This window comes from Rana temporaria, chromosome 3 (genome assembly GCF_905171775.1).
Source record: "Rana temporaria chromosome 3, aRanTem1.1, whole genome shotgun sequence".
NCBI lineage: Eukaryota > Metazoa > Chordata > Amphibia > Anura > Ranidae > Rana > Rana temporaria.
This window is the reverse complement of record NC_053491.1, coordinates 479,120,066-479,145,715: the sequence shown is the minus strand read 5'-3', so window position 1 is coordinate 479,145,715 and position 25,650 is coordinate 479,120,066. Positions and strand designations below refer to the sequence as shown.

The following is a 25,650-nucleotide window of genomic DNA, read 5'->3' as shown; positions in this document are numbered from 1 at the left end:
AGGGGTTAAGTGTGTTCTTACTGTGGGGGGGCGTGGCTGTGCGTGTGACTTCACTGATCGTCGTTCCCTAACACAGGTACCAGACGATCAAAGACAGCCACACTAGGAAGAACGGGGAGAGGTTTATTTACATTCGCCTTCCCCTGTTCTTCCTCTCTGTGACCCGATCGCAGGACACCGGCGTCGATCAGGTCTGCGGGTCCCGCAAGCGCAGTCACGGAGGACAGGCCTGGGTCGCGAACGTGCCACCGCCGGCGCATTCGCGACCCACGGCTGGGCATCTTAACCACTTCAGACCCGGACCTTTAGGCAGGTAAAGGAACCGGACAGTTTTTGCGATCGTGCGACGTGGCTCCCAAACAAAATTGGCGTCCGTTTTTCCCCACAAATAGAGATTTCTTTTGGTGGTATTTGATCACCTCTGCGGTTTTTATTTTTTGCGCTATAAACAAAAATAGAGCGACAATTTTGAAAAAAATTCTATACTTTTTGCTATAATAAATATCCCCCAAAAATATATAAATTCTTTTTTTTTTCCTCAGTTTAGGCCGATACGTATTCTTCTACCTATTTTTGGTAAAAAAAATCGCAATAAGCGTTTATCAACTGGTTCGCGCAAAATGTATAGCGTTTACAAAATAGAGGATAGTTTTATTGCATTTTTATTTTTTTTACTACTAATGGCGGCGATCAGCGTTTTTTTTTTTTTTTTTTGTGACCGCGACATAATGGCGGACACATCGGACACTTTTGACACATTTTTGGGACCATTGTCATTTTCACAGCAAAAAATGCTATAAAAATGCACTGATTACTGTGAAAATGACAATTGCAGTTTAGGAGTTAACCACTATGGGGCGCTGAAGGGGTTAAGTGTGACCTCCATTTGTGTTTCTAACTGTAGGGGGGCAGGGCTGGACGTGTGACGTCATTGATCTTGTTTCCCTATATCAGGGAACAGACGATCGATGACGGCGCCACAGAGAAGCCGTGTTTACACACAGCTCTCCTCGTTCTTCAGCTCCGGGGACGGATCGCGGGACTCCAGCGGCGATCAGGTCCCGCGGCCACGTTCACGGAGCTTCGGACCGGGGCGCGCACCCGCGACCCACGGCTGGGCACTTAGAGGACGTACAGGTACGTGCTTGTGCCATTCTGCCAACGTATATCTGCAGGAGGTGGTCCTTAAGAGGTTAAAGGTGACACGTACCTGTACGTCCATGTACCCAGCCGTGCCATTCTGCCGACGTAAATAGTCGCGCGGCGGTCCTTAAGCGGTTGAGCACTTGTTTTTTTTAGCCAAAGTGGTGACAGTTGATAAGTATTTGTTATTCACAGATCTCTATTTCTCTGAAATGTAATTGGCCCTGAAGTGTTGGGGATTTGGGAGCAGATCTGTTGACTTTCCGGCTCTGACTGACCCCTGTAATCTTGTGTCTCTATAGGACGATGATTTGCCCCAGGTGCTTTTGGGAATTTTCATTGAGCAGCCAACCCCGTTCCTGCCGGAGTTCCTGGAGAGGGTTGCCAGCCTGAGCTACCCACGGAACCGCCTGTCTCTCTACATACATAACAGTGTAAGTGCCGTCTCCTGCCTGGACTACAAGGTCTGTGTCTGTGTCCTGTTGTGACCGCATCCCTCTTTACTATCGGGTTCTCCACGTAAGGGAAGAAGATATGGATGACCACATTCCGGTGCCGGCTACCTTTATTATTGTACATACTAATAACACAAGGGGGCGCAGTGGAACGCAGACAGCCGACGCGTTTCACGCTTACTATCCTAGCTATGATTAACCAATCGCTTCCCAAGACAATTCTACCACTTGTTACATAAATGTAAAGTGCTTTTTTTTTTGGGGGGGGGGGGGCTAGGAAATGAACCACTTGCTTACTGGGCACTTAAACCCTCAAGCCGATCAGCTGACGACGACGCCTGCGCACAATAGCCGACCTTGTGCCGCACGCTCCCGATGCTCATGCAAGTCTGCAAGGGGCTGATTTCTGTGTGAGGGGTGGATTCCTACAGAGGGGGGCGTGTTTTGTAAGGATGGGCAGTGCTGTTAAGATAGTTTAGCTAACGCAAGCAATAGCACTGCCCATCATTACAAAACACGCCCCCTTCTGTAGGCTTTCGCCCCCCCCCCCCCCCCCCCCCCACAGAAATCTGCCCCTTGCAGACTTTCACGAGCATCGGGAGCGTGTGGCACAATGTCGGCTATTGTGCGCAGGCGCCATCTACAGCTGATCATAAATTCAGAGGTCCGGTTCCTTTCGGCGGCTCCATACTGTGCAAGCACTGCGCACGTGTAGTACCGGGTGGGCATTATTCGACAGAGGGCATTTCTCATCGGAACACCGGCATTTATGAAGTCAGCTACTAATGTTGGATGGGAAGACCTGACTCGCCTTTTAGCATTCCAATTTTATCCCAATGGTGTTCAGTTGAGGTCAGGGCTCTGTGCAGGACACTCAAGTTCCTCCACACCAAACTGCTCAAACCATGTGTTTATGGAACTGTCTTTGTACACAGGGGACAGTCATGTTGTAACAGAAAAGTCTTCACCAAAGTGTTGCCACAAGGTTGAAAGAGCCCTTTGTTTACAATGGCCCAGATTCACGTACCGCGGCGTAGCGCATCTCATATGCGCTACGCCGACGTAACATAGAGAGGCAAGACCAGTATTCACAAAGCACTTGCTCCCTAAGTTGCAGCGTAACGTAAATGGGCCGGCGTAAGCCCGCTTAATTCAAAGTAGGCAGGTAGTGGGCGTGATGTTTTGAAATGAAGCGTGACCCCATGTAAATGAAGGGCCGAACGAACGGCGCATGCGCGCGCATGCTCGGAATCACGTCGAATTTACGCCCTAAGATACGACGGTTCAATAGCAACGACGTGAACGTAACCTACGCCCAGCCCCATTCACGTACGACTTACGTAAACTACGTAAATTACAACGCTGTTCCTGCGCCCATACTTTAACATGACTTACCCCTGGGGTAAACTTACGCCGGACGCACGCCTTACGTAAACGTAGATTACTGCGACGGGCGTAAGTACGTTCGTGAATCGGCGTATCTTGCTCATTTACATATTCGACGCGTAAAATCAATGGAAGCGCCCCTTGTGGCCAGCGTAAATATGCGCCCAAGATACGACGGCGTAGGAAACTTACGTCGGTCGGATGGAGCCAGAATTCAGGCGTATCTGGTTTCAAGAATACGGCGCATAGATACGACGGCGCATTCGTGCACTTACGCGGCGTATCAATAGATATGTCGGCGTAAGTTGCACGTGAATCCGGGCTATAGTCTTTGTATGATGGAGTATTACCAGGACCCTTCACTGGGTACATCTGAATTTTTTTTTTATTGGTGGGAAATGAAAAGCTATTTGCTATAGGAGCCTGTTTTCAATATTTAGGTCACATGATGCACCAGTTGCATGTTCTGGCGACCAAGATATGTTTGCATTGTTTTCTTTACTTTTTTTTTCTTATTTCCCAAAAATAGGAAGTTTACCACGAGAAGCACATCCAGGCGTTCTGGGAGAAGCACAAGGACGAGTTCCCCAGTGTGAAGATCGTGGGTCCGGAGGAGGCTCTGAGCCCGGGCGAGGCTCGAGATATGGGCTTGTACGTGTTTAGTGAGAATGGGGGGGTGACCTTGGATAGGTGGGGGGGGATCTGACCTCCCTGTTATTTTGCTTTGCATCTTTTTAAGGTTCCCTGCAGTATAAACAAGGGGGCAGATTCAGGTACCTGCGCGCCTAGTTACGGCGGCGCAGCTTATTGTATTTACGCTACGCCGACGCAACTTACAGGAGCAAGTGCAGTATTCACAAAGCACTTGCTCTGTAAGTTGCGGCGGCGTAGCGTAAATGGGGCCGGCGTAAGCGCGCGTAATTCAAATGTGGCAGGGGGGGCGTGTTTTATGCTAATGTGTGATGACCTGACGTGATTGACGTGTTTTACGAACGGCGCATGCGCCGTCCGTATACATATCCCAGTGTGCATTGCTCTCAAGTACGCCGCAACGACATATTGGTTTCGACGTGAACGTAAATTACATCCAGCCCTATTCGCGAACGACTTGCGCAAACGACGTAAAAAATTAAAATTTCGAAGTGGGAACGACGTCCATACTTAACATTGGCTGCGCCTCCTAATAGCAGGAGCAACGTTACGCCGAAAAAGCCTTACGCAAACGACGTAAAAAACTACCGCCGGGCGCACGTACGTTTGTGAATCGACGTAACTAGGTAATTTGCATATTCTACGCCGAAAACAACGGAAGCGCCCCTAGCGGTCAACGTAATATTGCACACAATTATACGCCGCCGCATTCAAGTTACGTCGGCGGAGGAAGCCTATTTTTTAAGCGTATCTGCCTTTGAGAATCGGCGTAACGATACGCCGGCGCAGATTTCAAATTACGGCGGCGTATCTGGAGATACGCCGCCGTAAAAGCTACCTGAATCTGCCCCCAAGGAAACATAAAACCTCTGTAGTGTATCAATGTTCTTTTACCCCAAAAAAATGTTGTACATACAAAATATTAAAATTCTAGGAATACCATATGAGACTGACGGATACATACAACAAGCTTGGACAAAACGCTACCTTATCCTTCCTAGCAAATAAGCATGAATAATCTGTGTACAATATACCAAGTTACTTGGCTCTGTAGGCAACCAGGACCTTGGGCTCTGCTGTACTAGCGATTGTGGGAAAATCGGGCTAAAGTATCATGGTTTCTTCTGGCACAAATCTTAGTTGTGTCATTGTAGAGCCCTCCCGTCAGCTTAAGCCGCTTGAATTGAAAGTTTAGGTAGACAATGACCACACAAGAGTATCCTTTCTCACTACTTCCTTTACCATTGTCTTCTATGGGTGAGACATTTCCCAATTCAATCTCTAGATGTCACTATTGTATCCTATGTGCCATAGGTGATACATGTCATTGTTTCTTTTGGTACAGACCTTTGTTGTTATGTCATTGTAGAGCCCTCCCGTCAGCTTAAAGCGGTGGTTCCCCCTTAAAAACAACTTTTTTTTATTCCACTGCCCCCCCACATTACAATCGAATTAAGGCTCTTATTTTTTTTTTGCTGCTGTACATACCTTGATACAGCATATTCACCCGTGCATCCGGGTTGCGAGTCCCGCGGGAGTGGGCGTTCCTCACATGCTGTTGATTGACGTTTTGCCTAAAAACGAGCTCTCCCCTGTCGCGTAAGCCGTGTCACGGTTGGCGAAAGGAGCCGAACGGCGAGTCGGCGCTATACTGCGCATGCGCATCGCCGTTCGGCTCCTTTCGCCAATCGTGACGCGGCTTACGCGACGGGGGGAGAGCTCGTTTTTGGGCAAAACAATCAACAGCATGTGAGGAACGCCCACTCCCGCGGGACTCGCAACCCGGATGCACGGGTGAATATGCTGTACCCAGGTATGTACAGCAGGAAAAAAATAATAAGAGCCTTAATTCGATTGTAATGTGGGGGGGCAGTGGAATAAAAAAAAGTTGTTTTTAAGGGGGAACCACCGCTTTAAGCCGCTTGAATTGAAAGTTTAGGTAGACAATGACCACACAAGAGTATCCTTTCTCACTACTTCCTTTACCATTGTCTTCTATGGGTGAGACATTTCCCAATTCAATCTCTAGATGTCACTATTGTATCCTATGTGCCATAGGTGATACATGTCATTGTTTCTTCTGGTACAGACTTTGTCATTGTAGAGTCCTCCCGTCAGCTTAAGCTGCTTAAGTTATTTGGAAAGTTTAGGTAGACAATCCCACACGAGTATACTTTCTCGCTACTTCCTTTACCATTGTCCTCTATGGGTGAAACGCTTCCTAATTCAACTCTAGGTGGCACTATTGTATCATACATGCCATAGCCAACAAGGGTCAAGCTATGTTACCTGAATGACAATAGAAGAATCGAACTCCCAACTTTACAGCCAGGAAGTGCACCGGCAGCCTGGAAGTGCACAGGCCAGTTCAGGGAGGATCCACAACTTTATCCTCCCTAAGCCAGTTTGTTAGTCGATGGTGACCCTGGAGATGCAGAGCAAAGCTGATGCAGCGAAGGAATGGTCAGAGGGAGTACTGTGATACTGCACATGACATTATCCATGTATGTGATGCTAGGTCCAGTACTGCACATGACATTATCCATGTATGTGATGCTAGGTCCAGTACTGCACATGACATTATCCATGTATGTGATGCTAGGTCCAGTACTGCACATGACATTATCCATGTATGTGATGCTAGGTCCAGGTGGATTCTTGTATGGCGCTCTAAGCAATTATCGCTGAATTCCAATAGGTTGGCTAAAACGGTTGAATTCTTCCTTTGCAGGGACCTGTGCCGGCAGGATGAGACCTGCGATTACTACTTCAGCCTGGACGCCGATGTGGTTCTGACCAATCCCGACACTTTGTACATCCTCATCCAGGAGAACCGGTTAGTATTGTGGATCACAGCAGAGCGTCATATTGTGATATATTGTTGCTTAATGGATTCTGTACTCATCCCCTGTACACCTCTCCTTCTCCTCCTATCCTCCCGTACTCATCCCCTATACACCTTTCCTCCTCCACCTCCTCCTATAATCCTGTACTCATCCCCTATACACCTCTCCTTCTCCTTCTATCCTCCCGTACTTATCCCCTATACACCTTTCCTCCTCCACCTCCTCCTATCCTCCCGTACTCATTCCCTGTACACCTCTCCTCCTCCACCTGCTCCTACAATCCTGTACTCATCCCCTATACACCTCTCCTCCTATCCTCCTGTACTCATCCCCTATACACCTCTCCTCCTATCCTCCTGTACTCATTCCCTGTACACCTCTCCTCCTCCACCTGCTCCTACAATCCTGTACTCATCCCCTATACACCTCTCCTCCTATCCTCCTGTACTCATCCCCTATACACCTCTCCTCCTATCCTCCTGTACTCATTCCCTGTACACCTCTCCTCCTCCACCTGCTCCTACAATCCTGTACTCATCCCCTATACACCTCTCCTCCTATCCTCCTGTACTCATCCCCTATACACCTCTCCTCCTGTACTCATTCCCTGTACACCTCTCCTCCTCCTATCCTCCTGTACTCATTCCCTGTACACCTCTCCTTCTCCTCCTATCCTCCTGTACTCATTCCCTGTACACCTCTCCTCCTCCTATCCTCCTGTACTCATTCCCTGTACACCTCTCCTCCTCCTTGTCCCATACTCATTCCCTGTACACCTCTCCTCCTACAATCCCGTACTCATCCCTGTACACCTCTCCTCCTACAATCCCGTACTCCTCCTCTATACACCTCTCCTCCTATAATCCTGTACTCATCCCTGTACACCTCTCCTCCTATAATCCTGTACTCATCCCTGTACACCTCTCCTCCTATAATCCTGTACTCATCCTCTATACACCTCTCCTCCTATAATCATGTACGCATCCCTGTACACCTCTCCTCCTACAATCCTGTACTCATCCCTGTACACCGCTCCTCCTATAATCCTGTACTCATCCTCTATACACCTCTCCTCCTATAATCATGTACGCATCCCTGTACACCTCTCCTCCTATAATCCCGTACTCATCCCTGTACACCTCTCCTATAATCCCGTACTCATCCCTGCACACCTCCTCCTCCAATAATCCTGTACTCATACCCTGTACTCATCCCCTATATACCTCTCCTCCTACAATCCTGTACTCATTCCCTGTACACCTCTCCTCCTCCTTGTCCCATACTCATTCCCTGTACACCTCTCCTCCTCCTACAATCCCGTACTCATCCCTGTACACCTCTCCTCCTACAATCCCGTACTCCTCCTCTATACACCTCTCCTCCTATAATCCTGTACGCATCCCTGTACACCTCTCCTCCTATAATCCCGTACTCATCCCTGCACACCTCCTCCTCCAATAATCCTGTACTCATACCCTGTACTCATCCCCTATATACCTCTCCTCCTACAATCCTGTACTCATCCCCTGCACACCTCTCCTTCTCCTATCCTCCCGTACTCATTCCCTGTACACCTCTCCTCCTCCACCTATAATCCTGTACTCCTACCCTATACTCATCCCCTATACACCTCTCCGCCTACAATCCCGTACTCATCCCTGTACACCTCTCCCATAATCCTGTACTCATCCCTGTACACCTCTCCTCCTACGATCACGTACTCATCCCTGCACACCTCTCCTCTTACAATCCCGTACTCATCCCTGCACACCTCTCCCATAATCCTGTACTCATCCCTGCACACCTCTCCCATAATCCTGTACTCATCCCTGTACACCTCTCCCATAATCCTGTACTCATCCCTGTACACCTCTCCCATAATCCTGTACTCATCCCTGCACACCTCTCCCATAATCCTGTACTCATCCCTGCACACCTCTCCCATAATCCTGTACTCATCCCTGTACACCTCTCCCATAATCCTGTACTCATCCCTGTACACCTCTCCCATAATCCTGTACTCATCCCTGCACACCTCTCCCATAATCCTGTACTCATCCCTGCACACCTCTCCCATAATCCTGTACTCATCCCTGTACACCTCTCCCATAATCCTGTACTCATCCCTGTACACCTCTCCCATAATCCTGTACTCATCCCTGCACACCTCTCCCATAATCCTGTACTCATCCCTGTACACCTCTCCCATAATCCTGTACTCATCCCTGCACACCTCTCCCATAATCCTGTACTCATCCCTGTACACCTCTCCTCCTACAATCACGTACTCATGCCTGCACACCTCTCCTCCTATGATCCTGTACTCATCCCTGTACACCTCTCCCATAATCATGTACTCACCCCCTACACACCTCTCCTCCTACAATCATGTACTCCTCCCTGTACACCTGTCCTCCTATAATCCTGTACTCCTCCCTGTACACACCTCTCCTCCTACAATCCCATACTCATCCCTGCACACCCTTCCACCTATAATCCCGTACTCATCCCTTTAACATCTCTCCACCTACAGCAAGGTCATTGCACCAATGGTGTCTCGGAGTGGAAAACTTTGGTCCAACTTCTGGGGAGCTCTGAGCCCCGAGGGGTACTACGCCCGATCTGAGGACTACGTAGACCTCGTTCAGGGTAAAAGAATGTGAGTAATTATAACTAGAGAGAGAGAGAGAGAGTCGCTGCGTCCCCTGCAGGAGGATGGAGGCACTTCATCTGTTTTTTTTCCCCTGTGTCTTCCAGAGGTGTGTGGAACGTGCCCTATATTGCCCACACCTATCTTATTAAGGGTGAGATTCTACGTAAAGAGCTGCTTCATAGAAGTGTCTTCACCTTGGCGGGACTGGACTCCGACATGTCTTTCTGTAAGAGCATGAGGGATAAGGTAAGGGACACACATAAGATTTATATTTTAGCTGATTGTAAAAACCTAAAGTATTAGCAGAACTTGAAAATGCTGTTGATACACCCCCCCCCCCCCACCATGTAGGTCCTGTTCTGGTCCATGCTGGAAGGATTAGAACCTCTATCGGTTCCTCTAGGACAGTGTTTCCCAATTTCATTCCACAAACGGGCCATGTTATGATAAAATTGCTATAATAAATACCATGCATTGATTTAAAACGCCTGAGCAAGGCGAAGGATCTTGAATACACAAGCTGTTGGGTGGGGGGTGCTACTTGAGGACTGAGGTTGAGAACCATTGCGCTAGACCAGTGGTCTCCCAACTGCAGCCCGTGGCCCTTTGCTTGCTTTTATCAGGCCTTTGGGGCCAAAACCCCCCCCCCCCCCCCACTGACACCCATGGAGGGGCACAGTTCCGCCCACTAATACCAATGATTGGGGTCCAATTTCTCCTAATGACACCAATGATGGGCACAATTTCTCCCAATGACAGAAACCATGGGGCCCAATGACACCCATGAAACAAACGATGGGGCATTAATGATGGGCACAATTTCTCCCAATGATGGGGCACAATTCCTCCCAATGATACCAACAATGGGGCCAAATGACACCCATCAAACGATGGGGAATCAATGATATGAGGCACAATTTCTCCCAATTACATCAATGATGTGGCCCAATGGCACCAATGATGGGTCACTATTCCTCCCAGTGGCACCAATGATGGGTCACTATTCCTCCCAGTGGCACCAATGACGGGTCACTATTCTTCCGAATGGCACCAATGACGGGTCACTATTCTTCCGAATGGCACCAATGACGGGTCACTATTCTTCCGAATGGCACCAATGACGGGTCACTCTTCTTCCCAGTGGCACCCACGACGGGGTCACTCTTCTTCCCAGTGGCACCCACGACGGGGTCACTCTTCTTCCCAGTGGCACCCACGACGGGGTCACTCTTCTTCCCAGTGGCACCCACGACGGGGTCACTCTTCTTCCCAGTGGCACCCACGACGGGGTCACTCTTCTTCCCAGTGGCACCCACGACGGGGTCACTCTTCTTCCCAGTGGCACCCACGACGGGGTCACTCTTCTTCCCAGTGGCACCCACGACGGGGTCACTCTTCTTCCCAGTGGCACCCACGACGGGGTCACTCTTCTTCCCAGTGGCACCCACGACGGGGTCACTCTTCTTCCCAGTGGCACCCACGACGGGGTCACTCTTCTTCCCAGTGGCACCAACCGGCCCCAATGATAAGGCACAGTTTCTCCCAATGCCACCAACAATTTCCACCCACAGACACCAATGATGGGGCATGATTTCTCCCAGTGACACCAATGATGGGGCGCGTTTTCTCCCAGTGACACCAATGATGGGGCCCAATGTCACCCAGGGAATGGGGCACTATTCCTCCCAATGAGACCAACAATGGGGCCCAATGATGCATATGAATGGGGCACAGTTTCTCCCAATGAGACCAACAATGTGGCCCAATGACACCAATGATGGGGCACAATCCCCCCCCCCATAGACACCAATCATAAGGCACAATTACTCCCACTTTAAACAATGGGAAATTATTTTTTTCCCCACTGATGTCGGGACATTTTCTACTCCCAATGCCCACATTCTGGCCTCTCTAAAGGCGAAAAGTAAAATGCCCCTTTTTGTTTAGAAAGTTTGGAGACCCCTGTTCTAGAGACAGAGATAGACAATGTTCCCATTGGGGACAGCAATAAAATAAATCTTTCCTTACTCTATATAAAGCGTATGTACTATTAAACTAGCCGGGGGGGTCTGCACTACTTTTCTTTTACTATCCTGTTTGTGACCGGCCTGCCTCGCCCTCCCCTTTCTCTGCAGAGCGTCTTCCTTCATATCAGCAATAGAGATGAATTTGGGCGTCTGGTGTCCACCTCCAAGTATAACACGTCCCGTCTGCACAATGACTTGTGGCAGATCTTCGAGAACCCTGTGGTAAGTCCGTCCCGCCTCCCTTCCTTCTTCATGTAGGTGTGTCAGTTGGGGCCGCTGGTAACCCTCCAGATTCCCTTTTTAATACTGCTTGTCCTTTTTTCCAGGACTGGCGGGAGAAATACATCCATGAAAATTACTCCAAGATATTCGAGGAGGATAACTTTGAACAGGTAAGATTTGTGGTGTAAGTGGCTGTGCTCGTACCGCTCTGATTGCCATGAAGGTGAAACGTCCCGGGCGTGTTGATGGGTATTTATCCATCTGTTGGCCGCCATACCTCCAGATCTGCTGCTTGACTTTATAAGTGTGTTGCCATAACCTGTTCTCTGTGTTGGCAGCCCTGCCCTGATGTATATTGGTTCCCCATCTTTAAAGAAGTGATGTGTGATGAGTTTGTGGAGCAGATGGAACACTTTAACCAATGGTCGGGTGGGAAGAATGAGGTAAGTCTTTCGTAGTGTATCTGACTCCCCCTCTATTCTCAGATCACCATTGTTTTTGCTCATTGAATTGACCCTTATCCCCCCCCCCCCTTTTTTTTTTTTCCTTCTGCGTCCAGGATCAGCGGCTGGCTGGGGGTTACGAGAGTGTGCCAACAGTAGACATCCATATGACTCAGGTGGGGTACCAGGACGAGTGGCTGAAGTTCCTGCAGGACTACATTGCCCCCGTCACAGAGAAACTCTTCCCAGGATATTACACCAAGGTGAGCGGAACGAAGCACACCAGTGATGGAATGCTTTACAGCAGGGCTGCAAAAAACAGACAGTTTAGGAGCCGATCCGTTCAGTCTGTCAGCCAGCTTGGTTACTGAATGTATTTGCATTTCAGATAGACTACTTACCTGCAGTCTGTTCTATACAGGGTTGCCACACGCCACCATTGCTTTGACAGAGGAGTGGTGAGAGTTCTGGGGGGGGGGGGGGGGGGGGTTGGTGTGAGTGCTACGGTGCCGGATTGTTGAGATTGCCAGAGCGGGGGTGGGGGAGTGGTGAGATTAATGGGGGTGGGGAAGTGGTGAGATTAGTGGGGGGGGGGGGGGTAGAAGGTTGCCAGAGCGGCAGTGGAGGGGTGGTGAACTTGCCAGAGCAGTGGGGGGGGGGGGAGGGAAGTAGTGAGGTTGCCAGAGCAGTGGGGGGGAGGTTGCCAGAGCAGCTGGGGGGGAGGGGTGAGTGGCAAGGTTGCCAGAGGGGGGAGTAGCTAGGTTGCCAGAGCGGCAGGGGGTGGGGGGGAGTGGCAAGGTTTCCAGAGCAGTGTGGCAAGGTTGCCAGAGCGGGCCGGGGGAGTACAAGGTTGCCAGAGCGGCCCGGGGGACTGAAGAGGGTGCCAGAGCGCCACTTTCATCACTTCCGATGCCTGTGTGGCGTCATGCCCACGTGACTTCATCAGAGGAACAGCAGTGGTGAGATTTCCAGAGCATATATTTGCCTCAGAGCGGGGGTGGTGAGATTGCCAGAGCATAAATTCAAAGGTTCCTCTGCTCTTCAGAGTGGGGGTGGTGAGATTGCCAGAGCATATATTCAAAGGTTCCTCTGCTACTCAGAGCGGTGGTGGTGAGGGTGGGAAGATCACAAGAGTATCTCTCTTTTCGTGAAAGAATCTTCATCACGGTAAAAGGGTCAGCTGGTCCCTATAAAGGTCGGAATGCTCTCATGGTGGCATATATTGCCAAGTTCCTTTGCCTGTGGCGTCACTTGCGGTACTTGTCTGTCCCAACGCATAGCGTCACGCCAACGTGACTTCATCAGGGGAACAGCAGTGGTTAGATTGCCAGAGCGTATGTTCAAAGGTTCCTCTGCGCCTAAGAGCGGAGGTCGTGAGATTGCCAGAGCATTTATTTGCAAGTTCCTCTGCTCCTCAGAGCGGTGGTGGTGAGAGTGGGAAGATCACAAGATCTGTCTCTTTGTGAAAGAATCTTCATCAAGGTAAAAGGGTTAGCTGGTCCCTATACAGGGAATGCCCTCATGATAGCATATAAGTAACTTCATCAGGGGAACAGCAGTGATGAGATTTCCAGAGCGTATTTTTGCAGATTCCTCTGCTCCTCAGAGCGGGGGTGGTAAGATTGCCAGAGCATATATTCACAGGTTCCTCTGCTCCTCAGAGCGGTGAGGGTGGGAAGATCACAAGAGTATCTCTCTCTTCGTGAAAGAATCTTCATCACGGTTAAAAGGTCAGCTGGTCCCTATACAGGTCGGAATGCTCTCATGATAGCATATATTGGCAGGTTCCTCAGCCTGTGGCGTCACTTCCTGTACTTGTCTGTCCCAACGCGTAGCATCACACCAACATGACTTCATCAGGTGAACATCAGTGGTGAGATTGCCAGAGCATATATTCGAAGGTTCCTCTGCTCCTCAGAGCGGGCGGGGGTGGGGAGATTGCCAGAGCATATATTTGAAGTTTCCTCTGCTCCTCAGAGCGGGTGGGGGTGGGGAGATTGCCAGAGCATATACTTGAAGGTTCCTCTGCTCCTCATAGCGCTGGTGGTGAGGGTGGGAAGATCAAAAGAGTATCTTTCTCTTCGTGAAAGAATCTTCATCATGGTAAAAGGGTCAGCTGGTCCCTATACAGGTGGGAATGCTCTCATGATGGCATATATTGGCAGGTTCCTCTGCCTGTGGAAAGCTCCACATAATATGTTGGCTATTGGGAGGTTCCTCTGTTGTTTGGAGACCCTTGCTGTGACGACGGGTTGGCTGTCGCAGATAAAAACCAGCCACCCTTTTCAGAGGACCTTCATGCAGCAAAATTGACAGCAGTAAGAAAAGTTAGGCTAAGAGTGAACCTGAAACTTTGCTTATGGGGTGGCTTCTCTTTATTGACCCACTACCCTGCAGCACTTACTCCCCCGTTGCTCTCTGTTAAGCCTCCTGGAGTAGGGAAAGAGAGCCCTGTGTAAGACATGGACTGCTCTGGTCAGTGCTTATACATGGCTGAGGACCTGACCCATCCCTCATGTGACAGCTCTGGGCCAATCACCTACACTGTTACATGCTCCCTTATGGTAGGGAAGTACGGGGTCAATTCTTTGCCCCCAGCTCTGCTGTATAGAGTAGTGGGGACATGAAAGGTAGGTGTTGAGGAGGAGCAGGCAAAAACTAGAACCTGTTGTATTTCCCCGACTAGGCGAAGCACAATTTTTTTTCTTTAAAGCTATATTAATATTATGCTTGGCTTTGCTAAAGATAATCCCACACACGTAATTATTACTAAATGTGTCTTTTTTTTTTTTTTTTTATTGCACCAGGCAAAAGCTCTTTTGAATTTCATCGTCCGCTACCGACCGGACGAGCAGCCCTCACTCCGCCCCCATCACGACTCCTCCACATTTACCATCAACGTCGCTCTGAACCAGAAAGGCATCGACTACGAGGTGAGGGGACCCTGGACTGTTCCAAAGTTCTCCATATGTGTGTTTTGCAGAGTTTCTAGTTTTATTTTTCAAACCCAACTACACAATCGTTTTCCTCCTCGCCTATTTAGGCACCATGACTACTTGGGCTGTGCTTGTACTCCTTGTACAATTTTTTTTGGGGGGGGGGGGGGGTTTGGTGTGGGTATTGGGCAGATTGTCCTCTTTCGTCTGTTTAAAAATCAAGTTGGTTGTGCCCATTCTTGCGTAGACCCTAAAATACTGACCTGTTCCTACTATTGTTTTCACCCCACAGGGCGGCGGCTGCCGTTTTATCCGCTACAAGTGCCTTGTGGAGTCTCCCAGGAAAGGATGGTCGTTTATACACCCTGGCCGGCTAACCCATTACCACGAGGGTCTTCCCACCACCAAAGGGACCCGCTACATTATGGTGTCTTTTGTAGATCCTTGACCCCGAAGAATTTCCATCCCCAAAAAACAAACAAAAAAAACCAGCAAGACCAGAATAATCCCCTGACATGGCAGTTGGAGTGAGCTGCCGTAGTCCGCTGTACCCTTACTCTCTGACTGCCAACCATGACTATGGATGGACCGCCAACCAACCATGACTATGGATGGACCGCCAACCATGACTATGAAAGAACAGTATGGTGGGGAAGAGTCACCGTACCACCAAATCCGATCTTCATCATCCCTACACTGCTTCGTAAAACGCAACTCTCCACAAGTCAACAACGGCAAGTTCTTCTGGGGGGGGGGGGAAAAATGTATGGCTCAAAGATGAGCAAGTCACGACGTGCCTTACTGTCCACCATGTCCAGTTGATGTTCTCCTTCAATACTTGGCTTCTTCATGACCATCTCACTCTTACCTCAAGCTGCCTTAGCTCCATGATATTGGCTGTTCGCATTAATGACACATCATGGTGGTGGACTTTAACGTTGTCCAGTCACAATAGAAGTGTACAGCCCCATTGAGTGCCGGGAGCCCGCTCAATCACGCTTTAACCAAAAGCTTCCGGTCACTTGGTAACAATCGGCAGCCGGTAAGGCTGAATCCCGCCAGCGGAAATGTGTTTATCTTACCAAAGTCATGGGGTGTTTTTTTTTTCTTGCACAGAGATTTAGATGTTTGAACATTTTCTGGGGAAAGGAACGCGTATTTTTGTAGAAAGTGTTAGCTGGGAAGAAGTTCATTCGTATTAGTATCACAGGGGAGCAAAACTGGGAGCCATGGAGTCATTTCTTGGGGTGAGGGAAGGATTTCCCCCTTCTCACATTTTAATTGTTTTTTTTGCGATTTTGTTGGCTTTGTACAAAATGCTTTAAATTATTTGCTGCCTAAACATTTTTTTAAGTAATATTAAAGAGAATCAGTGATTTACGTTTAATTTGTTTAATAAAACCAAAAACTTCTACAGGAAAATTACTGGTTTGTGTTGTGTCAATGTGTTTCTAGATATTTCGGCACGACGGATGTGATCAGTGCACCCCCTTTCATGGTCATTGAGGGGGGCCTCCTCACATTGTGGTGATTGGGGGGGTCCCCTGCCCTCACATGGCGGTCAGTGGGCCCCCTGCCCTCACATGGCGGTCAGTGGGCCCCCTGCCCTCACATGGCGGTCAGTGGGCCCCCTGCCCTCACATGGCGGTCAGTGGGCCCCCTGCCCTCACATGGCGGTCATTATGACCCCCCCTTACATAATGGTAAGTGGAGGGGAGTTTAAGAGGTGAGAGGTGCAGAGTGGCGTGGGAACGAATGTGTGGGGAGGTTTAGAGTTGGTTGGAGTGAAGGATGTCAAATGGTGATGGGGTGGTGTGAATTGTAATGGAAGGAATGGAGGATGTGTGGGATGTTAATAGAGTGGTAGAGAGGAGGGTGCTGGGAGGGTCAGCGCGGGATGGAAGATTTAGAATGGGGTTGAAAGGGACACTGGGAGGTTCAGAGTAAAATTAAATGGAGGGTGCCAGGATATTCAGGGTGGAGTGAGGGGTTCAAAGTGGGGTGGAATAGATGGTGATGTAAGTTTAAAAGTAGAGAGGAGACTGAGGAGGGTTCAGTGTTGGGTGCAGGAACGTTCAAAGTGGAGTGTAAAGTGCTGAGAAGTTCAGATTGGACTGGAGTAGATGGTACTGGGGTGTATAGAGGGTACTGGAAGGTTAAGAGTTGGGTGGAATGGAGAGTGCTGGAAGGTTCCAGGTGGAGTGGAGGGTGCAGAGAGATTAAAAGTGGGATGGGGAGGATGATGCAGGGGAGTCCAGCGTGGGGAGGAATGGACATTGCGCTATATACTGTAAATGTATAATAATAGTGTGTGACTGGGGGGACATTGACAACATGAACTTACCACTACACCCACATCAACTGCTAGGAGTAAGCTGATCCTCTGCTGCTCAGTCCCTTATCTCTCTGGTCCCTGCTCACCTTCTGCTGTAGCATTTCCATGTTGCAAGCTGCTACTTGCTCCACTCCAGTCCGGTTCCCGCTCGCTGTCCTGCAGCTCCATGCTGCACACCAGATGTGCCATCTGCACCAGACACTCCCAGAATATATATGGCACCCCAGATGTTTTGGAACTACATTTCCCATGATGCTCAACTACAATGCAGAGTGCATGAGCATCATTGGAAATGTAGTTCCAAAACTTCTGGGGTGCCAAGGTTTGCCATCACTGGCCTAGGCTATAAGAAGATTGCCAAGACCCTGAAACTGAGCTGCAGCACAGTGGCCAAGACCATACAGTGGTATAACAGGACAGGTTCCAGTCAGAACAGGCCTCCTATAGTTGACCAAAGAAGTTGAGGTCATATCCAGAGATTGTCTTTGGGAAATAGACATATGAGTGCTGCCAGCATTGCTGCAGAGGTTGAAGGGGTGGTGGGGGGTGAGCCTGTCAGTGCTCAGACCATACGCCGCACACTGCATTAAATTGGTCTGCATGGCTGTCGTCCCAGAAGGAAGCCTCTTCTAAAGATGATGCACAAGAAAGCCGCAAACAGTTTGCTGAAGACAAGAAGACTAAGGACATGGATTACTGGAACCATGTCTTGTGGTCTGATGAGACCAAGATAAACGTATTTATTTCACATGGTGTCAAGCGTGTGTGGCGGCAACCAGGTGAGGAGGACAAAGACAAGTGTGTCTTGTCAAGCATGGTGGTGGGGGTGTCATGGTCTGGGGCTGCATGAGTGCTGCCGGCACTGGGGAGCTACAGATCATTGAGTGAATCATGAATGCCAACATGTACTGTGACATACTGAAAGCAGAGCATGATCCCCTCCCTTCAGAGACTGGGCCGCAGGGAAGTATTCCAACATAATGACCCAAAACACACCTCCAAGATGACCACTGCTTTGCTAAAGAAGCTGAGGGTAAAGGAGACGTACTGGCCAAGCATGTCTCCAGACCTAAACCCTATTGAGCATCTGTGGGGCATCCTCAAACAGAAGGTGGAGGAGAGCAAGGTCTCTAACATCCACCAGCGCCGTGATGTCATCATGGAGGAGGGGAAAAGGACTCCAATGACAACCTGTGACACTCTGGTGAGTGAACTTCATGCCCAAGAGGGTTAAGGCAGTGCTGGAAAATAATGGTGGCCACACCAAATTTTGACACTTTGGGCCCAATTTGGAAATTTTCTCTTAGGGGTGTACCCACTTTCGTTGCAAGCGGGTTTAGACATTAATGGCTGTGTGAGTTATTTGGAGGGGACAGAAAATGTGCACTGTTATACAAGCTGTACACTCACTACACAACATTGTAGCAAAGTGTCATTTGTGTTATCACATGAAAAGATAAAATAAAATATTTACATAAATGGGAGGGGTGTACTTACTTTTGTGAGATACTGTACACATGAACTTGAAGTGACTGCTGAAGTTTTTCCGGTTCACTTGTTGGTTTCCCAGTGCATCCTGGGATATCTCATTCCTGCAATACCTCCAAAGCAAAGCAAACACTGACTAAAAGCCCCTCAAAGGCTTCAGGTGCTGTTAGCGAGCGCTGTCATAGATTTCTATGGAGGCTTCGGGGACACAAAGCACCAAGAAAGCAACACTGGGTATCCTTTTTGAAGCAAAAGCAACGTGTGACCAGGACTGTAAGGTAACCAATTGATTTTGTGACCGGAGCTTTGATTGGCATTCAGAGGGGCTTTTTAAAAAAAAGCGTGCCCAATGCCACATTTTGAAGTAAGTGTAAATGAGCCCCAACTCTGTAAATCTAATACTAGTAAAGGTGGAGTTGGGTTTCAACTCTCCAATTGTAAAACCTTTACTTCTAGAGGGTGTTCACACATACAGTCTTGTTCCGTATCAGATCATCCCGACACTGCAAGTGGTCAGTCTAATTCCGCCCATCAGACATCCCTCCTGTCCGCTATCTCTATTGCCAGACATCCCTCCTGTCCGCCGTCTCTACTGCCAGACATCCCTCCTGTCCGCCGTCTCTACTGCCAGGCATCCCTCCTGTCTGCCGTCTCTACTGCCAGGCATCCCTCCTGTCTGCCGTCTCTACTGCCAGGCAACCCTCCTGTCTGCCGTCTCTACTGCCAGACAACCCTCCTGTCTGCCGTCTCTACTGCCAGGCAACCCTCCTGTCTGCCGTCTCTACTGCCAGGCAACCCTCCTGTCTGCCGTCTCTACTGCCAGACAACCCTCCTGTCTGCCGTCTCTACTGCCAGACAACCCTCCTGTCTGCCGTCTCTACTGCCAGCCATCCCTCCTGTCTGCCGTCTCTACTGCCAGCCATCCCTCCTGTCTGCCGTCTCTACTGCCAGCCATCCCTCCTGTCTGCCGTCTCTACTGCCAGACATCCCTCCTGTCTGCCGTCTCTACTGCCAGCCATCCCTCCTGTCTGCCGTCTCTACTGCCAGCCATCCCTCCTGTCTGCCGTCTCTACTGCCAGCCATCCCTCCTGTCTGCCGTCTCTACTGCCAGCCATCCCTCCTGTCTGCCGTCTCTACTGCCAGCCATCCCTCCTGTCTGCCGTCTCTACTGCCAGCCATCCCTCCTGTCTGCCGTCTCTACTGCCAGACATCCCTCCTGTCTGCCGTCTCTACTGCCAGACATCCCTCCTGTCTGCCGTCTCTACTGCCAGCCATCCCTCCTGTCTGCCGTCTCTACTGCCAGCCATCCCTCCTGTCTGCCGTCTCTACTGCCAGCCATCCCTCCTGTCTGCCGTCTCTACTGCCAGCCATCCCTCCTGTCTGCCGTCTCTACTGCCAGACATCCCTCCTGTCTGCCGTCTCTACTGCCAGACATCCCTCCTGTCTGCCGTCTCTACTGCCAGACATCCCTCCTGTCTGCCGTCTCTACTGCCAGACATCCCTCCTGTCTGCCGTCTCTACTGCCAGACATCCCTCCTGTCTGCCGTCTCTACTGCCAGACATCCCTCCTGTCTGCCGTCTCTACTGCCAGACATCCCTCCTGTCTGCCGTCTCTACTGCCAGACATCCCTCCTGTCCGCCGTCTCTACTGCCAGACATCCCTCCTGTCCGCAGTCTCTACTGCCAGACATCCCTCCTGTCCGCAGTCTCTACTGCCAGACATCCCTCCTGTCCGCAGTCTCTACTGCCAGCCATCCCTCCTGTCCGCTATCTCTACTGCCAGCCATCCCTCCTGTCCGCTATCTCTACTGCCAGCCATCCCTCCTGTCCGCTATCTCTACTGCCAGCCACCCCTCCTGTCCGCTGTCTCTACTGCCAGACATCCCTCCTGTCCGCTGTCTCTACTCCCAGACATCCCTCCTGTCCGCTGTCTCTACTGCCAGACATCCCTCCAGTACGCTATCTCTACTGTCTTAGAAGCAGCCATGCCACGTGTATACACCCCCCCCCCCCCCCCCAGGGCTCTTTTTGTAACTTAGGTGGGGCCATAAAAGCAAAGCTCAACCCGCCGGGGGGCAGTAAATGTAGGAACCATGTTTTTATTGCCCTCTACACCACCCACCTGAAAATAGATGCAGCTACTTAGGCCTTAGACCAGGCATGTCCAAAGTCCGGCCCGGGGGCCAATTGCGGCCCCCGTTCCAGTTTAATGTGGCCCCCCTGGTAATTTGGATATATACTGTATTTATCGGTGCTGCCTCGGAGGGGACAGAAAGGGGCGGGGAATGAGTGCTGTCAAATTACATACAGGAGAATCTCCTGTTTACTTTGCGGCATTTGTAATAGGAAGTCTTGTCTCCTGGGCTGCCATTGGACAACTCCTCTGTCTATCATAGGAGGCAGGACATTGTATTAAAGAGGCTGCTATGTAAACCGGAGATTCTCCTGTATGTAATCTGTTGGCGCTCGTCCCGCTCCCCCCTCCCCTCCGAGGCTGCAGATGGGCATCGATCAGGCTGCAGATGGGCATCGATCAGGCTGCATTCATGGCAATGGCAAGGCTGGATTCATGGCAATGGCAAGGCTGCATTGATGGGCAATGACCCTTATTTTGCTTCACAGTTCTTTATTAACATTTTTTTCCTGAAACTTCTCTCCTAACGTTAAGGTGCGTGTTATACGCCAATAAATACGGTATATCCAAATAATACGCCTAAGCTCATCTCTTCACCACACACAGCCACAACGGCAAGAGAATTGTTGTTGGGCAGTGTATTAGTGCTCGGGCAAAAACACTTAGACCAAATTTTAATGGTTCAAAGAATGTCAGCAAAATGTTCGGCCCTTACGCATGTTCACTTCATTAAATCTGGCCCTCTTTGAAAAAAGTTTGGCCACCCCTGCCTTAGACCATGGTTTGCTGGCAAAAATTACACGACAAAGTCGCATTCAGCGGGCCATGCTACAACAGCGTGTAATGCATGGGGCTGCGATGCAACAGGTCAGCATTTTGTAGAGTTAAAAAAAAATAAAAAATGGCGTGGCCTCATTGCTACCTGTCAAATGCCCTCTAAGTAAGAAGAGGAGTGATACTCTGCAAACCCCTCCCCCAGCTGCAGACAGGGGAAGGGGCTTAGACACAAAGGCCCAGATTCTAAGAGCAATTGCGCCTGCGTAACCATAGTTACGCAGCGCAATTGCTTACTTGCGCAGGCGTAACGACTTCTCCTGATTCAGAGAGCTTGTTACGCCGACTGCAGCCCAAGATATGCGTGGCATAAGGCTCTTATGCCCTCATATCTTAGGCTGCATTCTTACGCAGGCCACTAGGTGGTGTTCCCGTTGTGATCAGCGTATAGTATGCAAATTGCATACTAACGCCGATTCACAACGTTACGCGAGCCCTGCGTACGCAGTTTACGTACGTCGGGTTTCGCGTAAGGCTGCACATGCTAAAAGCAGGGGCAGCCAATGCTAAGGATACCCGTCGTTCCTGCGTCGCGAGGTTTAAATTTTACGTTGTTTGCGTAAGTGAATCGTGAATGGCGCTGGACGCCGTTCACTTTGAAGCAAATGACGTCCTTGCGACGTCATTTGCCGCAATGCATGTCGGGAAAGTTTCCAGACGGAGCATGCGCCCTTCGCTCGGCGCGGGAATGTGCCAAATTTAAATGATTCCCGCCCCCCCTACGGGATCATTTAAATTGCGCGCGCTTACGCCGGGCATTTTGCCGGAGCGCCCACGCAATTTACGGAGCTACTGCTCCGTGAATCGAGGGTAGCGCAGAAAATTTGCGGGGGCGCAGGGCAAAAAACGGTGCCCTGCGCCTACGTAAAAACTGCGCGAATGTTACTGAATCTACCCCAAAGTTATTTCTTTTGCTCATTGTTACATTTTATCAGGCAGCGCAAGACAGCACAGTGCATATGGAACAATGCTGCCATCTTGTGGCCGTTTGTCGTAAGTACACCACACAACTTTGCTTTTATATCCTTTGCATTCTTCCACTGAGCCCCATAGTCAACCCCAAATGAAATAAATATGTGAAAAGTGTGGGGGGTACATTTGTATGGCGCCCCCCGGAGTCAATACTTTGTAGAACCGCCTTTCTCTGCAATTACAGCTGCAAGTCTTTTTGGGGATGTCTCTACCAGCTTTGCCCATCTAGAGAGGGACATTTCTGCCCATTCTTCTTCTTTGCAAAATATCTCAAGCTCTGTCAGATTGGATGGGTATGAGTGCTGCCAGCATTGCTGCAGAGGTTGAAGTGGTGGGGGGGGGGGGTCAGCCTGTCAGTGCTCAGAGGTGTGTGTGTATATGTGTGTGTGTGTGTGTGTGTGTGTGTGTGTGTGTGTGTGTGTGTGTGTGTGTGTGTGTGTGTGTGTGTGTGTGTGTATATATATATATATATATATATGTGTATATTGTATGTGACAGACAGCCCCTGTCAGTGATAAATGGTGTGCATCTACCACACAGAATCTTCAGGTTCTTAAAGTGGTTCTAAAGGCTTGCTTAAAAAAAAAAAAAAAAAAAACAAACAAAAAAAAACAAAACAAAAAACAAACAAAAAAAAAAAACTTGTTCTATTTACCTGCTCTGTTATAATGGATATGCACAGAGCAGCCCATATCCTCCCCTTCTCGGGTCCCTCTTCACTATTCCTGGCCCCTCTCTCCTGACGAGTGCCCCCATAGACCAGCTTGCTATGGGGGCACCCGAGCCGAGTCAGAACTCTGTGTATCCATTCAGACATGGAGCCCAACCCGGCCCCATCCCCTCTCTCCCTTGATTGGCTAACTGACAGGCGCGGGAGCCAATGGTGCCACAGCCAATCAGGAGGAGAGTCCTAGAGGGGCTCAGGGTAAGTATTAGGGGGTGCTGGGGGACCTGCCAGACACAAAAGTTTTTTTTTTATCCTAATGCACAGAATGCATTTAGATAAAAAAAACCTTATGTTAAAAAAAAACTTTTGCCTTTACAACTCCTTTAACCACTTCCATACCGCGTCATTGTAAAATGACGGCGGCAGGAACCCCTCGCTGATCCGGGTGGACGTCATATGGCGTCCTGTATTCTCGGCGATCTAGGGTGCGCCCGCGGCAGCGCTCGTTACCCGGCGCGGGCGGCCGCGATTGCCGCCGGGTGCCCGCGATTGTCGGTAAACACACAGATCCACCTCCTGTCAGCGGTGAGGAGACCAATGTGTGTTCCCAGTACAGAGGAACACACATCGATCTCCTCCCCTTGAGAGTCCCCTCCCCCCTACAGTTAGAACACACCTTAGGGAACATATTAACCCCTTCAACGCCCCCTAGTGGTTAACCCCTTCCCTGCCAGTCACATTTACACAGTAATCAATGCATATTTATAGCACTGTTCGCTATATAAATGTGAATGGTCCCAAAAACGTGTCAAAAGTGTCCGATGTGTTCGCCGCAATGTCACGGTCACAGTAAAAAAAACGCAAATCGCCGCCAATACTAGTAAAAAAATTAATAAAATAAAAATGCCATAAATCTATCACCTAATTTGTAGACGCTATAACTTTTGTGCAAACCAATCAATATACGATTACTGCGATTTTTTTTTTTTTTTTTACCAAAAATATGTAGAAGAATACGTATCGGCCTAAACTGAGGAAGAAAAATGTTTTTTTTTTTTTTTAAATTGTGATATTTATTAAATAAAAAAGAAAAAAATATATAGATTTTTTTTAAAAATTTCGCTCTTCTTTTTTTTTTTAGTGCAAAAAACAAAAAAACAAAAAACGCAGAGATGATCAAATACCACCAAACGAAAGCTCTATTTGTGGGGGGAAAAAAACATAAAGATTTAATTTGGGTACAGTGTTGCATGACCGCGCAATTGTCATTCAAAGTGCAACAGCGCTGAAAACTAAAAATTGGTCTGGGCAGGAAGGGGGTGAAAATGCCCTGTATGGAAGGGGTTAAAGGTAAACAAGTGGCAGTGAAAGGTCTGTAGGCAGCAAGGGGTTTAGCACTGGCAACACCTTACTCCTCATATGGGGGGGAAATAAACATGGGCAGAAAACCCTTAAAGCGGATCTCCCGCGGCCATTCTTTTTTTTTGGGGAGGGGGGGCATTAAATTATTTATGGCGTATAAACAGAGGACTCACGCTTCTGCTGTTTAAAGTCGTCCGCTATCCGATTTCGTCTGGAATTAGAAGTTATATTATTATTGCAGCGCCGTTTCCATTTTGCTTGTGGGCAATGTGAAGCCCACAAGCACATCGACTTCCGGGTCTCCATCGAAACGGGCGTCACATTCGGCTCTCCTATCTGGAAGTGACGTCCCGTCGTCGCCATCTTGCTACACCGCTTGACCCTTATCACTCTATCATTACTGTGCATGAGTGTGGGGAGTAGCAAGATGGCGGCGACAGGAAGCCGAGTGACAGCTGCTGCTAACAAAGGTACTGTCACAGAAAAAAAAAAATAACTTCCGTTCCTGAATGCATTCTTGTCTGCTTTTTTATTAAGCTAATGTATTTAAATAGGGTGGAGCTCCGCTTTAACCTTGCACATGGATGGATTACCTCTCCGAGAACTCTCTACTTAAAGGGGTTGTACAGGTTCACCCACATCTTATCCACTTGAATTGCGCGCCCTTACGCCCACACATTTACGCTGCTACGCCACCGTAACTTTAGACGCAAGTGCTTTGAGAATACAGCACTTGCCTCTCAAAGTAGCGGCGAAACTACGATACGCTACGCCTGCTTAAAATTACGCCGAACTACGTGGATCTGGCCCAAGAAGTCCCGTTTGCAGTTTGCGAGAAGCCATGTGGGGGACACAGCAAACATGTGGAAGAAGGAGCTCTGGTCACATGACACCAAAATTTAACTTTTTTGTCCAAAAGCATATTGAGGTCTATGGACTTCAAACTGCATCAAAGTCGGACCAAAGTAGTGCAGGGACTACTTTGAAGTGAATATGAATATGAATGGTGCTCATTGGAAATCATGGGGCTGCGACTTTTTTTTTTTGCTACTTTGCAGTCCCAAGTCGTAGGACGTGATGAAAAAAAAAAAAAAAA

At 49.2% G+C, this 25,650-nt stretch overlaps 1 protein-coding gene across 1 annotated transcript in view; it reads left to right on the top strand.

Moving 5' to 3' along the window:
- The window catches only part of PLOD3 (procollagen-lysine,2-oxoglutarate 5-dioxygenase 3), a 49,857-nt gene extending 33,673 nt beyond the window's left edge, over positions 1-16,184 (top strand). The window contains exons 9-19 of the mRNA XM_040346966.1: positions 1,446-1,577; positions 3,514-3,635; positions 6,367-6,471; positions 9,015-9,140; positions 9,239-9,380; positions 11,270-11,383; positions 11,488-11,553; positions 11,722-11,826; positions 11,943-12,089; positions 14,634-14,759; positions 15,055-16,184. Coding sequence (XP_040202900.1) covers positions 1,446-1,577; positions 3,514-3,635; positions 6,367-6,471; positions 9,015-9,140; positions 9,239-9,380; positions 11,270-11,383; positions 11,488-11,553; positions 11,722-11,826; positions 11,943-12,089; positions 14,634-14,759; positions 15,055-15,210 — 1,341 coding nt within the window. The 3' untranslated portion in view covers positions 15,211-16,184. The remainder of the gene's footprint in view (positions 1-1,445; positions 1,578-3,513; positions 3,636-6,366; positions 6,472-9,014; positions 9,141-9,238; positions 9,381-11,269; positions 11,384-11,487; positions 11,554-11,721; positions 11,827-11,942; positions 12,090-14,633; positions 14,760-15,054) is intronic.
- The last annotated feature ends 9,466 nt before the right edge of the window (positions 16,185-25,650 follow it).